This window comes from Coenobita brevimanus, chromosome 63 (assembly GCF_032717465.1).
Source record: "Coenobita brevimanus isolate Jiangsu-jjx chromosome 63, ASM3271746v2, whole genome shotgun sequence".
In the NCBI taxonomy this organism is placed as follows: Eukaryota; Metazoa; Arthropoda; class Malacostraca; order Decapoda; family Coenobitidae; genus Coenobita; species Coenobita brevimanus.
Window position 1 is genome coordinate 2,877,717 of NC_137016.1, and position 16,212 is coordinate 2,893,928.

General features: G+C 41.8%; 1 protein-coding gene across 1 annotated transcript; it reads left to right on the top strand.

Annotated features, from left to right (window-relative positions):
• Positions 1-2,188: 2,188 nt before the first annotated feature.
• On the top strand, positions 2,189-3,819 carry LOC145404278 (uncharacterized). Its single transcript, XM_080275799.1, has 2 exons — positions 2,189-3,576; positions 3,696-3,819. Exons 1-2 carry the CDS (start codon positions 2,189-2,191, stop codon positions 3,817-3,819), a joined length of 1,512 nt encoding a protein of 503 aa, XP_080131925.1.
• The last annotated feature ends 12,393 nt before the right edge of the window (positions 3,820-16,212 follow it).

The following is a 16,212-nucleotide window of genomic DNA, read 5'->3' on the forward strand; positions in this document are numbered from 1 at the left end:
TGTGTGTGTGTGTGTGTGTGTGTGTGTGTGTGTGTGTGTGTGCTGGGAAATAGGGCAAGTAACCCTTCCATGTTTTTGTTGGTTCAGTATTTTTTTCTTTTGTTTATAACTGCGTTTGCTCTTTTTTATGTGGCCATCTTTTCTTAAGCTTCCATTAAATGATCTTTCGGCCTCACGATTCTTTCTTTCTCTTTTAATTACCGTAGTTTGTTTTCCTCCATTTAAAATCTTCTCTTTCTCTTTTGTCTTTTTTTTTTCGTTTTCTTCTTCTCTTCCTTTCCATTATGTTCTCCAGTCGTTCTCACCATTCCTATCCTCTCTCTCTCTCTCTCTCTCTCTCTCTCTCTCTCTCTCTCTCTCTCTCTCTCTCTCTCTCACGTGCACCACTACTGCAACCACTAAGTACGGAGGCAAGCAATGATGAGTGGCTTGTGGTGCACCTGGAGTCCTGTAATTAGCGTCTTTCTAGGCGTGACGTGCGTGTCGATCTTTCACGGAGTTTGTAGTTTTCCCTAGTCACCCCCACGGCAATATATTTTCCGCACAGCACCTTGACACAACAGTAAATGCATGTTACTACTTGTGGTAGGTGAGAACGCCCGCCATCCACTCACTCGACGTAGTGTTACTTCCAGGTGACACTACATGAGTGATAAGTTAAATGGTTTCCTGTAACTCATAAAACTATTTACTGTGTTGAATCTAACCACATGGCCAACAGATGGATGCCTGGTAATCTAGTGGGTTTAGGCAGTTCAAAGGGATGTAGTCCATGAGAAATAAGGAATGACACGTTTATCCCTCACCCAATGCTACTGAGAGGCAAGGGACTGTTAACCCTCTTCTTAAATGTCTGGAATAAATAGCTTGGTCCCCTGCCCATAACCTCCTGATTGAGTAACAGAGGAGTGGATGACAGACATGGTATTTTTGACCCTGTTATCAATGCAATTTGCAATATTATCGTAGTGGAGAATTACGCGGTTTAATAATTTCTTGCACATTGTTTATATATATTTAATTTACTACCAGCATAATCTACATACAAATCGTGCAGTATCATACCCATTTAAATAGCTGTCTAAACGATATTGAATCATATACTCTTAATTCAAATCCTGTTTCTTGCGGCACATCATCAGAACACATTATTTTCATTATAATATTAACCTCCACAGGCCGGAGATATATTTTGTAATTTTTATCTCTAGACGATGTTCTTCAGCTCAAGAAAGACTCCCGTGGTGAAGGAGTTAATAATGGGAATGATTAGCACCTGCACTTCCTTAGGTCATCCCCAATTTCAGTACAGTGGAGAATAAAGTGAAAAAACAAAGTGTGAAGTAAATGATAAGTCATCGGACTGAAAACGAGCTCTCCACGTAGGTAGGCCATACTGTGTAATCTTGAGTTAGTACCAGGCACCAAACAGTTCTCAAGCAAATGGGGCGAATGTTGTGTTCTCAGTGAAGTTGATACAAACAATTTAAATAAACCTAGACAGATAATGATGAAGCTCATGTGATTAAAGTTATTTTTTTTTAAACCATATATAATAATGTTCTTTTAACAAACATGTGTCGTTCAGATCAAAGTATTCGTATAATTTAGTGACAAACTATCGTTAAAAGCTACTTGTGGGTTTAAGGAATTCATTTTGAATAACAAATAATATTTTTCATACATTAATTACTTAGATTGCAATATTTATTTTCCTTTGTATTATTATTTCAGAGTCGGTGTAAGGTGCAGGTCATCCATCTGCAGCACCATGACCACCTCCCTCATCCTGGCTTCTTTCCTTCTCCTCACTCTGGTTGCAAGACCTTTACATACAAAAACCATGGAAGTGAGGGAAGATAAAGCACCGATTTTCACTTTCCTCTTGAAGAAAGGATTCTTGACACAGATTAAGGACAATTTCCAAAACAAAATGCACATGACAGACATAAAGAGAATCCTTAGCAGTGGAGGAGCTGAAACACTAAAATCCTTCATGATGAAGCTTTCGAAAATGGAGGCGCTCCAAGCCTTGGTGAATGACAGTATTATTCAGAATAAGGATATAATTAATCCATTCTTAAAGCTGGCAACGAAGATGAGAAAGATGAAGAATGAATCAAATACCAGTCAAGGAGGCATTAATGACATTCTGGAGATATTATATAATAACTTAATACCGCAAGACATGCAAACCAAGTTAGAGGAAGAAGAAACAGAACATTCTCCTGCTGACTTCCAGAATAAGCTAATCGAGACGGCAGCTAATGTCTTCGATGGGAAGCTAAACAACCTAGATTCTGCTCTGGTGTCCACAACTCCGCATAGTTTCACAGAGATGAGCAGCCTCAACTCGACGTACTCCAGCATCTGGATGATCGTCAAGTCGACGTGGCAGCGACTTCTGGCTTATGTCGAGGACGAGAACTCCCTCGAGACTTTCATGCAACTCACACCCGTCAGGATCATGGACAGCATCATCAGTCTCGGTGACGACCTCAACCTCATGAACTTTTTGGCAAAGAAACTTGACAAAGATCTGGCAGAGTTTGTGGCAGAGGAAATTAACCCCTACCTCGGTCCTCTCAAAGACTTTGACACGTTCTATAACTTCACCGAAGAAAATGGTTTCAACGGCATCATTGACTATTTCACGTCAGAGAGATTTACTTACACAATAAACGCCATGTCCAAATTCATCTCAGCCTATCTGGAAGACACAGTGTCTGACGATCTCGTTAACCAGTATATTGAGTTCATCTCCTTCAACAACACAGAACTACTCAACTTCTACAAGTCTGTGCTTAGGAGTCAGGGGAAAACATTCAGCCTGGACAACACGTCAGACACCAGCGGCAAAAATATCACACAGCGATTTAAGCGAGACGTGTTAGAGGACATAGCCAGCAGTTTTATCAGTAATCTAGGTTCTGAAGACAATATGAAAGCAGAGTCTGGGACAATCTCACCACGACAGCTTCAACAAAGATTTGGAGCAATTAATAGCCTTGGTCTCACAAATAGTCTTTATGACCCATCCAGAGATGGTGGGTATGGTGGTGGTGGTGGTGGTGGCGGGTATGGGTATGGTGGGTATGGTGGCGGACACGGTGGATACAGCATGAATACTCTTGATCCTTATGTAATACTTGGCTCACTTGCTTTGGGCACAATTTTAGGATTCCTTCTTTTCCGAGCTTTGAGAGGAACAGGAGGTGGTCGTCGTGACATCGGGGATGGTTCACTGTCGCTGTGGGACTCGGACTTACCCGACCAGGTGCTGCCGTGGGGCTCCAACGTTCAGCGCAAGAAGCGTGACGTGCATGACGACACTCAAGGCTTCAGCCTCCCGCCATCCCTCAGGGGCGACGTCTGGTCCTCCGACCCCCTGGTCGCCGACAACTTGTTGGACGACCACCTGCACGAGGACGACACCGCACACCACCTCAACCACTTGTGGCGCCTCTACAGAGACACCAACGAGACCGCCTGCGTCCACTCCCACCTGTGTGACGTCATGGCCAGCACCACAGCACAACAACTTACCGGCAAGCATTCCGGCCTCGCCCTTCTCATGTGAGTATACTTAACATCTACAGGTTCGTCTTCCTGTGATTCATTGTACCTCAGTATGTTGTGTCAATATATAGCGTGACTGTTGCTATGTAATAAGCTAATGAAACTTTTGTGAACAGGGCGTCTTTGAGTAACATGCTGGGCGTGGTGGGGTCAGGCCAGCTGGTGGATGACGTCACCCATAGCCTTGTGGTGGGTAGCCCATACTCGTGCCCGAACATCGCTTCCTGTCACCTGATATAGATGGAAACACGCCGGTACAAATGGCGTCATCTTACCGAGATATAGAAAATATGAGTGAGTGGAAGGTATGAAAAGTCTAGATGTAAACTATTGTATAAATGCATAGCACGAATCCAAAAGAATTATTATAGCAAAGTATGTTTTACATATACAGAGTGTATTATTAGGCTTTACACAAAGGAAACGCTGAGAATTGACTCAGGAAAATGCATATCGTTACTTCTTCATTTTTTTTCGTAAGTGATAATTAACCAAAGAAGTCTATCTGTTATATGAAGCTTTCACTACTCCTCATACGAAATGATTCCATTAAATTGCATTCAGTAGATAGTAGTACATAAGTATACAGTATATTCATGTACACGTAAATAAACTTTATAATAGTTCGTATGCATTTTATTGCACCAAAAGCTATACACGTCTACAGTAAAATATGATAGAGATTTTAGTTAGCACAACTGTGTGCAAAAAGCCCATATGTGAAAATAAGTAAATAGATAAATAAGTGAATAATATAAATGTATAATGAGTGTGACAACAATACTCTCTTTACTGTAAGTACGCTTAAAACTGCCATCTCTACATCTTGAATTCTTAGCTTCAGCAATTACTTAGCACCAGAACGTCATGCTAATCAGGAAGAAATGCTCTGGAAAAGATACAGGGAAGTAGTATGTCCTATTCTGCCATTAGGCTACAGGAAACAAACTCCAAAAAAACACAAATCTTCCTTCCCCCAAAGTTAAGGTTATTGAAGTATGGTTGATTTAAGAAAAATATCTTTGGTGACTCCAATTATTTGATAAACCCCTTCATTACTTGTTCACTCCTCTATCTCTCCAACTTAACACATATGATGCTGAAATGTAAGCTTATAAACAACTACCCTCAAAATCTTACCTTATTCATAACCGATGGAATGTTCCCAATAAAAAGGAGACAGATGAGGAGGATGTATAGTTCGAGATCTGCTGATAATAGTATGATACACAGCTTTGCATGGATCCACTGTATTTCCATTCACTACACCATACACCAGAGAGTAACATTAGAGACCAGTGTTACTAAGGATAAGGTAGGGAGGTATGTAGGTAGCCAGGTAAATAGGTGAAAACCAGTGTCGATAATGTGTATGATGTGAGGAATCGTGCTACCAATAAAGTTGTGAAGCGTTGGATAGCCCGTTGTGGGTTTAGGTATTTTCTCTGTCACCTTTGCCCCTCTGTCTCTCATGTATCGTAGGTGAGGGACAGACACTCGTGGATTACGGGGCTTTATTGTGACATAGTATCGTCGATGTGCTAGACAGAGTAAAGTAGCGTTACGGCTCCTACAATATCATATCTCCTAAGCTTCATTCTGCCTTCTATCGTTCTCTCTGGCTCTCTGACTGCTATACCTGACTTCCAGGAACATTAACTGCTTGATAGGGATGTATGTAATGTCTAGTACTTTTCATGTCACATGGGCTAACTGGCTTTCGGCAGTTACCCCACGTGTATGGTGCATAATGGGATTCTAGAGCGTCTGGACAATGTTTGTTGTACATTCTGTTTATCCATTCTGGTTAGAGGATGTGTACGTCTTTACCTGAGCTCCAGACAGTGCAACTGATGCAAATGGTACCTATTGTGCTATGTGATATATATTAGCGTCTATAATTATTACATGTCTGTAACTAATACGTATGACATATTAATGCCTACATCAGTACTGAACTGATCACCATGGATTTCCCGCGTGGGGGGATCACAAAGAATATTAAGGTACCAGGATCGCCAACGGCAACGAACTTACTGTGTAAATCATTCGGCAAACCTGGGTAATCATCACTTGAGTATAAATAATGATGCAGTTTCTTCCTGTGCATTCTCAGAAAACATAGAATCTGCATGCCCAATCCTGCAGTATGTCTGCTGATGTCTTTTAAATCCATGTGCTCAGTATCTCTTATTTCCTATCATTTTTATTTTTGGGAGGGGGTTGACCGCCTAGAATTACTAGGCGGTGACACTCCCTATGTATCGCATTACGGATGAGACCATTGTACCAAGATATCAAAGTCATAGCTGGTCTCCTTTCGCTATTTTTGAGAATGTTTACTTAGTGAGGGGGAGCTGCACTCCCTTAAAATTATGGTTGGAAAACTGTATAGACTGGAAGACCTTTGAAAGAACCAGACCAACTCACCTGGAAAGTTGTGTTCAAATGTTTCTTCAGTTTCTGGTGGTTTTTATCTTTGGGAGGGGGCTGTCTCCCCAGGCAATAACGGGGGGGGGGATCACGCTCCCGAAGTATCGCATTACGGATGAGAGTCCATTGTACAACTTTTACTAAGATCAAAAAACCATATTTGTCCTTCTTTTCCGGTTTCTGAGGATTTCTTTTATTTGGTGAGAGGGGCTGATTCACCTAAAAATCAGAGTCGAAAGATCTGTATATAATGGAACCCCCTCCCCCCAGTAACCAGACGAACTTTTCTGGCATGTTTCATTCAAATCCATCAAAAACCTAAGGAGGAGTTAAGCGAAGGCACGCACGCACACACACACACACACACACACACACACACACACACACACACACACACACACACACACACACACACACACACACACACACACACACGCAGAGCATGAGTCTAGCGTACCGGTATAGGGGGAACTGGCGCAGGATTTATAAACAATAATGCACCCAGCTCACTAGCCTGAGAAGCACGGGAAATGCCATTACCGAAGTTACTCCAGTTACCATCTTCTGCTACCCACTGTAGCCGATTTTCCAAAAACCTGCGTGTATTTTTAAAGCAGGACCCTTATGGCTATTACAAAGACAGAACTTAGATCTAGTCCACCCACACGATAGTAACTTAAATGCAAAATATATTAAGATAAAATGGTAAAGGGTATAATTTTTTGCAATAATTTGTGAAAAGAAAGTTGCAGTATAGCTAGAAATGTTGACTTGGTTACACATTTATTATAATGATTAACAAATAATCGTTCATGTTTATGTAGGCAGAACTTGTGTGCGTGAAACAAAGCAATACCCAACGTATCTGGATGCAAAAGTCCTTCTTGGAACCAAAATAACGCTGGCAACTTTCTACCATCAGGCAAAACTTTAAACTTTAAGTAATTTATGACACTACAGAGAACGGAGTCAGTATATATTAAAAAAAAATAATAAATTAAAGGATTCTACCACTAGGATCCGTGTTTTCTTAAGGATGACCCAATAGTCCAGCTTTAACCTCATTGTATCTAAAAGCACAAAGTCGTGCATCAGGAGAATATTATTGCTTTGATTCAGCCTAGCTCATAATTGCTCTAATGTTAAGGAACTAAGTCTTGTTTTTAACACAGATAAAGAAAAAACTGTTAAATTCAATGAAAAAATAAGACTTAGAATTAATAGGTAGTCAGCAATAGTCTGAAGACATGAAGCTGATAGGTAAGCTTGCCATGATAGAATTTAAACTGTATTTTCTTGTCTGTGTTAAAAATTCTGTACGTGGGCTTTCAAGACACAAATCAGAAAGTCAAAAGCCTTCTCTTCGAGACAGCATGTGACGAAACTATCAGCCTTTAACAATGGAGGAGTTGTAAAAACAGTTCCAAAAGACCACAGCGCTGATAACTGTTGATGCTGGTTGTTGGCTGCAACAGTGGCTGTAGTGACTGTGCCTGGTAACTTCATCATCGTTATTTTTATCATCACCACCACCATTTTTCTAACCCAGTTCTCTTGTTCACATGAGCTGCTGAGAACTAGACCAAGGCCCTTTGACCTCGTTTGGAACGAAACAGAGAAGGAAATAAGCTTGATATGTAATCTCCGACAATCTATGCCTTAGGATTATTTCCTTTGTCGGACATGGCCCTCTCTCAACTGAATAAAATCCTGGGACGATTACCAAAATAAGTTATTTGACCTTAGTCAGCATGAAATCCTCTGGAGCTGGCCAGAACTTGGCATCTACCGGTAAGTCTTCATCTTTTTTTTTTTTTTTTTTTTTTTTTATGAGAGGAAGAAGGAACCAAAGGCCATGAGCCCGCAGTAACAGTTCCCTCCAAGAGAAAAACAAAATACAATAGAGGGCCAAATTCAAGATCCGATCATTTTGAGATGCCTGGACACACTGCGTTTGAAAGACTGGAGATCATAGGCAGCAGGAAATACAGATAGAGGGAGACAGTTCCAGAGCTGACCTGTTGCATAAATGAAAGACTGGGAGTAACAGTTAACTCTTGCATTAGAGAGTTGGACAGAAAAGGGATGAGAGTTTGCTGCCAGACGGGTGCTACGCGCCCGTCGTAGAGGTGGAGGAATGCAAGCAGACAGTTCAGAGGAGCAGCGACCATTAAAGTAGCGATAGAAAAGAGATAAAGATGCAACAGTGCGGCGAAGAGACAGAGGTTGAAGGGAGTCAGTAAGAGGAGGAGAGTTAATGAGACGAAAAGCCTTTGACTCCACCCTATTGAGAAGAGCTGTATGTGGGGAGCCTCCCCACACATGAGAGTTGTACTCCACACAGGGGCGGATAAAACCCCTGTATAGAGTCAACAAGTGTGCAGGGGTAAAGAAAGAGCGGAGTCGGCTTAGCACACCCAACCTCTTGGAAGCAGATTTTACAAGAGATGTAATATGATCTTTCCAAGATAAGTCCTGAGTACATGAAACCCCAAGCATGTTCAAGGATGATGCAGGATTAAGCTGAATATTGTTAAACATTAATGGGTATACCTGTGGAAGATTTTGTCGGGTTGACAGGTGTAAGAACTGAGTCTTAGATGCATTAAAGACGACCATATTATTTTTACCCCAGTCAGAGATACGAGCCAAGTCGGACATTAGGTGTGCCATAGCCTCATCCCTTGTTTCTTGAAATAACTGTTGAGATGGGCGTTGCGGGAACCGAATGGAAAGGTGAAGGGTGGAGTCATCAGCGTATGAGTGGATAGGGTTAGATGTACAGCTTAGAAGATCATTGATGAATAAAAGGTAGAGAGTTGGTGATAGGACAGAGCCCTGAGGAACACCACTGTTGATAGATCTAGGAGAAGAACGATGGCAGTCTACAACAGCGGCTATAGAACGACCAGAAAGGAAGCTAGCGATAAAGGCACAGATAGAAGGATAGAAACCGTAGGAGGGCAGTTTGGAAATTAAAGATTTATGCCAGACTCGATCGAAAGCCTTTGGGATGTCAAGTGCAATGGCAAAGCTTTCGCCAAAGTCCCGAAAGGAGGATGACCAGGAGTCTGAAAGGTAGGTGAGAAGATCGCCAGAGGAGCGTCCATGACGGAACCCATACTGACGATCGGAAAGAAGGTTGTGATAGGAAAGATGCCTTAAAATTTTTCTATTAAGAATTGACTCGAAAACTTTTGAAATACAGGACGTTAAAGCAATTGGACGATGGTTGGAGGGTTGGGAGTGGTCACCCTTCTTTGGGACTGGCTGAATGAGAGCAAACTTCCAGCAAGAAGGAAAGGTACAAGTTAACAGACAAAGGCGAAAGAGTTTGCCTAGGCAGGGTGTAAGCACAGAAGGACAGTTCTTGAGAACAACAGGAGGGACCCCATCAGGCCCATATGCCTTGTTAGTACTGAGGCCAGTGATGGCAGAAAATACATCAACTGAAGAAATTCTAATGTCAGCCATGAGGAAGTCAGAGGGGAGAAGTGATGGAGGAACAGCACCAGAATCGTCTAAGGTGGAATTGGAGGAGAAAGTCTGTGCGAAGAGATCTGCTTTATCAGTAGAAGAAATAGCTACAGAACCATCAGAGTAGAAAAGAGGAGGGAAGGATGATGAGGTAAAGTTGTTAGAAAGATTTTTGGCAAGGTGCCAGAAGGAGCGGGAAGAATTCGAGTTGGAGAGTTGAGAGCATTTAGTATGGATGAAATTATTTTTAGCAGAGCGAAGAACAGACTTAGCACGATTCCGGGCAGAAACGTAAAGATGATGTGATTCAGGGGTGGGTTGGCTCCGGTACCTTTTGTAGGCCTTCTCCTTGTTGCGGACAGCATTAGAACAAGCGTGATTAAACCAAGGCTTTCTTGCGTTAGTCAAAGGATATGAGAAAGGAATGTATGCTTCCATGCCCGAGAGAATAACCTCCGTAATGCGCAAGGCACACTCAGATGGCTCACGGCCATGGAAGCAATAATCATTCCAGGGAAAATCAAAGAAGTACTGCCTGAGGGCCTCCCAGTTCGCGGTAAATAGTTAAACCAAACATCTTTTAGAATATAATTGTAGTTTTGCGTATGTATGGTGTAATGGTAGACCGTTTAGTGACGTTAAGAGCTTTTACGATGGTAGTACAGCGTCCGTAAGGGTAGGTGAGCATCTAAGTGATTGTTTCAATATCATTGTTGCTGGGAGATAGGTAGCGTGATATCCTCATGGTTGTTCAGTACGTAAGTAAAAAATAAATTAGGAATTAATTATAAATGTAAATAAATAAATTGTAAATAGATAGATAGATAGATATGGTATTATAAGAGAGGTTAAAATACACGCAGTCTAACGGAGAGAGACATGTCCTTGGTAAAGAATGAGGAAGGATGTAGTATCTCAAATCTGATGTATGCATACTATTTAGCGCTGCTTGCCAAAAACGGAGAAGAGCTCGGTAGATTGTTACAGTGTTCTCTAGATATCTGTGTGCACCGTGCGTTGAATGTAAATGTAAGTATGAGTAAAATTATAGTTGTTGAGAGTGAAGGGGATTCCCAGTGTGATGCTATGGTAAATGGATAAAGACTGGAACTGATAAGGGAATTTAAGTACCTGGGTGCAGTGATGGATAAAGAGAGATAAATGTGCAAAATAAGTGGAAAGTAGAGTGGTGCACAGAAAAAAAGTGACTGGCGCTATGAAGGCCTTGATAAGAAAAAAGAGATCCGAGCGTGGGGTCTGCAGAAGGCTTGCGTGAAGGAGTTTTAATGCCTACTCCAACATACGGATATGAGACTACGGTGTGGCATGAAAATGAAAAATCGAGAGTAAGCGTAGTGGGGGTGGGACTACTGAGGAATGTGTGTGGAGTATGGAGAGTGGATAAGATATGGAATGACGTAATTCGTGAAGGATGCGAAGTAAGGAGATCAGTGGACACCAGCGTTGTAGAAAATGTGCTTAGACGGTATGGGCATGTGAAGGGAATGGGTGAAAATAGAGTAGTGAAAAGTGTATATCCAAGCGAATTTGAAAGTGAAAGGAGCTTGACAGGTCTAGAAAAAGATGGATGGATATGGTAAGTGGGTGTATGAGAAAGAAAGTAGCAGGAACTAACAAGTCTAGGGAAATGAAAAACGATCTATCTGGTTGGATGAATATTGTGCACTAACCTTTTTAACTTGACAGTTGTAATTGACTCTGTCATATAGGTGAGAGCTGAGCTACACACAGAATGTTTTTTTTTGGGGGGATGGCGGAAGGGGTGAGGTTATGCTCCAGGGTTTCGGAGGTTTAAATTGTGAGTGAATAGAAGTGTGACGCATTCAATTGGGTAAATTCAGGTTAGTACCTCTTTTTTTTTCTTTTTTTTTTCTTTTTTTTTTTTATGCTCCTCCGGTGCCAACCTCATCTTTGGGTGGGAACAGAGGCCTGGATGATGATAATGATAATGGTAATGATGATGTTTAATGTCGTGGTTGATGATGAAGACAGTAGAAAGCGGTGATGGTCATTGTGCCTTCTGGCGGTTGTGGTGTGTGGATTATGGTGGTAGTGGTGAGTGAGTGACAATTGTGAAATATATTGTCATAACCATTGCTAGAGACAGGTCAGGTAACCGTTTGCTATCTAAGCATGCGAGTGAGAAGCTGCCAGCTCTTAGGTAGTTCAGTCTGGTTTACATAAAATATGTTTTAAAGCAAAATAAAGGCGATGAGTAGCCTTTCCTGTCTCTATAAACATATTTTTAATATTCATTAATGAACATTAAGCTGATCCGCTGACCACGTGAGTAAAATAGCATAATAAACTTAAGGCTATCCATACTATTTCCCGACGACATTGTTCAAATTTAAAAGTTTTTTTTCAACTAGAGAGGTTAGATATACTCGTAGCCTTCATCATCACCTTCAGTAGGCTACACTGGGTCACAATGTACTAGGTCAAGCCGTTTGGAGTAAATATAAGGAAAGGAGTTATTGTAGTGAGGGAGTTAATATATTATACTTTCCATCACTCAAGGCTTTTAAATTAATTATTGTTTTAACAAAGTAAACGGCATTAACCCTCTCAATACGACAGGTCTCTCCTATGGTGAATAAAACTGTAGGATAATGGATGTATAAAGTAATAATGACGTCCTCGTAGTGAAAGGAGTAAGAATAAAGAGAAGGACATCAGTGGCAAAATCGATATAGTATCAGTTATATCACAAATGAAGTGAACTATATTTTCATCATTATCATCACAATCAACATCGTCCTCATCCTCATCGTCATCCTCATGATTCTCAGCCTCCTCCTCCTCCTCCTCATCATCATCATCATCGTCATCATCATCATCATCATCATCATCATCATTCGCCTCCTCCATTTCCTCCTCCTCCTCCTCCTCACTTTCGTCATCATCACTATACTCCATCAGAAAAAAAAAATAATAATTGGGGAAGATCCAAAAACAAGACAGCGCTCAAGAGTGGGAGAAATACCCGTAATTTTGGGCAATTCTCGGCTGAACAAATCCACTGACTCTGACGTAGCTAAAAATAACTTATCCCTTCAACACGCGGACATCATTTTTATTTTATTCTTACTGATATCGAAGAAATTTATTAATCTTACGAAAGTATTCTGGTGGTGAAGGGGACAGTCTAGGTTATATCCCGTCGTCCAGTTCACAATATTTCTCCTGAACTGAATAAACTACTCTGGAAAAAGGACAAAAAAATAACTAAAACGAAATTACTTGGTCGATGCGAGACCGTGAGGACCGTCATATGGGGCGTTGTTAAAGTCTGTGTGAGTAAAACTGCCCTGAGTCCAAAGAAATCTTTTGGATGTGACTGATTGATTGGGCCGCTTCAAGAGATGCTCCGGTGTCTAGAAATATGTCATCGTGGTAGAGGGATTAAATGAAACTGATTATGCTCCTGCCTCGGCTAATAATTAGACCTTTCACTGCAATAAGATATCTACTGCATTACATCTGTCAGTCAGCCACTTCCAGCTTGGGGAGAACCTTCTGTAGTGCACGGGTGAACGGAGATTGTCCTAATCCCCTTCATTATAAAGGGCGTCTCCAAAGTTTAATAAAGTAGCATGGAGTCAGCCAGAACGAAATAAACATAGACGGCATTGCATTGAAAGGGTTAAGTAGAGTCAAGCAGTGCAGAAACGTAACCTGAGATTAATTAAAGTCGTATAGAATAAGGAAGAATTGTTAGAAGTATCTCAATTCAACACCACATTTTTATCGCTATTGTTGTTTGGCATGGTGCTTGGGCGTTACTGAGTACTGGCGTGCGTGCGTGTGCGTGTGCGTGTGCGTGTGCGTGTGCGTGTGTGTGTGTGTGTGTGTGTGTGTGTGTGTGTGTGAGAGAGAGAGAGAGAGAGTCCGTGCGTGCAGTTTCAGCCCGTCACAAAATAATTCTAGCAGCTGCAGTAATTCCCACGAAGCTCCAACATTTCCACGATTTCCACGAGAATAGTTGAACCCCAATCGTCAGTTACCCGAATCCCAGCCTGATGAACCTCGAGACCAAGGTGACGCAGCAGTGACATCCTTACCTTGGACACGCCCTGCAGTGACGCCAGTATAATGTCACGGTTGGTATATGGATCCAATCACACCCACACTCACAGACATACCCTCCTCCAGTCTCGCTTCTGCACTTATCCTGACTCAGTGATGTGTCTCTTTCTCTGCTCTCAGATGCATCGGTTTCTCCACTGTTCCATTAACTCACTATTTGTCCTTTCAGTCTGCAGACATAATTGGTTATAACATGGCAAACACCAAGTAACTTTGTTCAACTTAAAGGGGACCATTTGGAGCAAAGAGTTAGAAATAGTCAATGCGCCTTGCAGAATAACAATGTTTCGCCTTTTTTCAGGGTAACGCCAATAGGTTTCATTTAACTATGGGAGACCGCTAGGACTTAAGAAAAAACTGGAATACTGTATCATCCTCTTAGCTTTGATATTTCTGCCATTTTCAGGTTGGAAGGACACGTGGCATAGAAAGAGCAGTGTCCTTTGATATTTAGTAATTTCAATCCCCTAACTGATTTTTTTTTCTTTTTTTGCCGTAACGGCAAATAGTGGGATATCCATATATTTGTGGGACTATTTAACTCCCAAGACAGTTCCTTCTTCTCCACTCCTATATCCTCACCTCCGCCTCCTTAAAACTGTCTCCTCAGATATCCCTTCCAGCGTCAGGTGCTCCCTCTCCTCCCAGATCCAACCACAGTTCCACTGTCCTTTTCCTCCAGATCCAAGTACAGGTCTTTCTCCTCTCACACCCAACCAGAGTTCTTTCTCCTTCCTCTCCCAAACCCAACCATAGTTCCTTCTCCTCCCAAACCCAACCACAGTGCTTTCTCCTCCCGAATCCAACTACATTTCCTTCTCCAAAACTCAGCTAGAGCTCCTTGTTCCCTCTCTCCTAATAAAACTACAATTTCTCCTCTCAGACTCCTTGCAACAGTTCTCTCACCTCCTCCTAGGCCAAAACACAATTCATTCTCCGCCATATCAAATAACAGTTCCCTCTCCTTCTCCCAGACACATCCTCAGGTCATTCTTCTCCCAGACACCACCGCTCGTTCTCCGTCCTCTACCGACCGCATAACCACCCCTCTTTCTCCCTGTTTTCCTCCACCCTGATGTTACTCCTTCTTTCATCTAACCATGCCTCACAAATATCCCTTCTTCGCCTTACTAAATATCCTATCTCTTCTTCTCTCAATTGTTCGTATCCTTTACAGAAAGTAGGATATCTTACTTATTAAATTTTTGCTGCAACCATTCAATTTTTATTCATTTTAGGGGTTGCTGCTCGTTGACACAGGGTTAAACAAAGTCTTGACAAGAGCCCTGGGGACGACGGAAATCTTAGCAGTTATATTTTTGTTCCCACCAGACGATTTCATTCAGCTTAAGAATTGTCCCTCGTCGGCGAAGGGTTAAATTACACTTTACGGTAAATTAATCCACATCAGTCTCGCAGCAGTCTCTTATACTAAAGAAGATTAACCTCCTTAGTATAATTTTTTTTGTTTTGCTGCCACTTGACAGCCGTAATCAGCTTCTGACAGAATTCAGTAGAGCTTGGAAACAATCTCAAATATAAGCCACCAGGTACATCGACAAGTTTCTCGTTTTATTCTTGTTAAAACCAGATTATTTTATTCAGCTTATTGAAGACCAACTAGTGAAAAGATTAAAAGTGGCTTCTCCTTTCATTTCTTTAACCTAGTCTTCTTCTCCCTTCCAGCATTTAACAGTCACCTTACACAGAACTGGAGATCGATACGCTTTACATTTTCCCAAAGTCCATCACCCACCGTCTCTGTCCCCACTGTCTTTCTAAAATTACCCGCCCCTTTCTTTCTTTTCAAAATTTCAGCCCCCCTTCTCTGCCCTCACTCCACCTCCCTCTCTGGTGGTGACTGGCAGTATGGAACGGGTGTCAAGGTGGTTGTGAGAGGTAAGTGGTGGCAGTGTTGCAGCGGCAGGCGAGAGGGGTGTACGTCAGTCTGTTCTCTCCTTCTTTCCCACACAATCCAACACGCACTCGCAGCTTCGCTGTCTCCCACGACCAGTGACAGAAAACGAGGTAGCCGATCGGAGTGAGAGGCACCGAGAGGGGTGGTTTTATAAACACCAGAAATTTTAGGTAATTTATGTAGCAAACTATTCACCAAATAAGTTCAAGAAAAACTTATGTAGTACCAATAAGTCTGGAAGAATCACTTTCACTGAGACGAATTAAAAGTATCTGCGTAAACACTCGCATAAAAAAGACTACAGACAGAACGTCACAATTCGAGAGAGAGAGAGAGAGAGAGAGAGAGAGAGAGAGAGAGAGAGAGAGAGAGAGAGAGAGAGAGAGAGACAGAGACAGAGAAAAGGAAACAAATATATTTACATATATACAGACTCATAGCGAAATTAAAGACACACATTTAGAGTGAAAAAAGTGCAAATTCTTACACCCTTACACAGAGAAACACATTCATAATATAAAAAATACAATCACACACAAAGAAGCAAAATCACACACACACACACACACACACACACACACACACACACACAGCCATAGAGCCACAAGCTGCTTCATACCCTTACAGGAGACAGGGTACGACAACTGACAGCCATACAGAGGCGTGTTCCCGTCAAGAGAGGAAGAGGTGGGTAA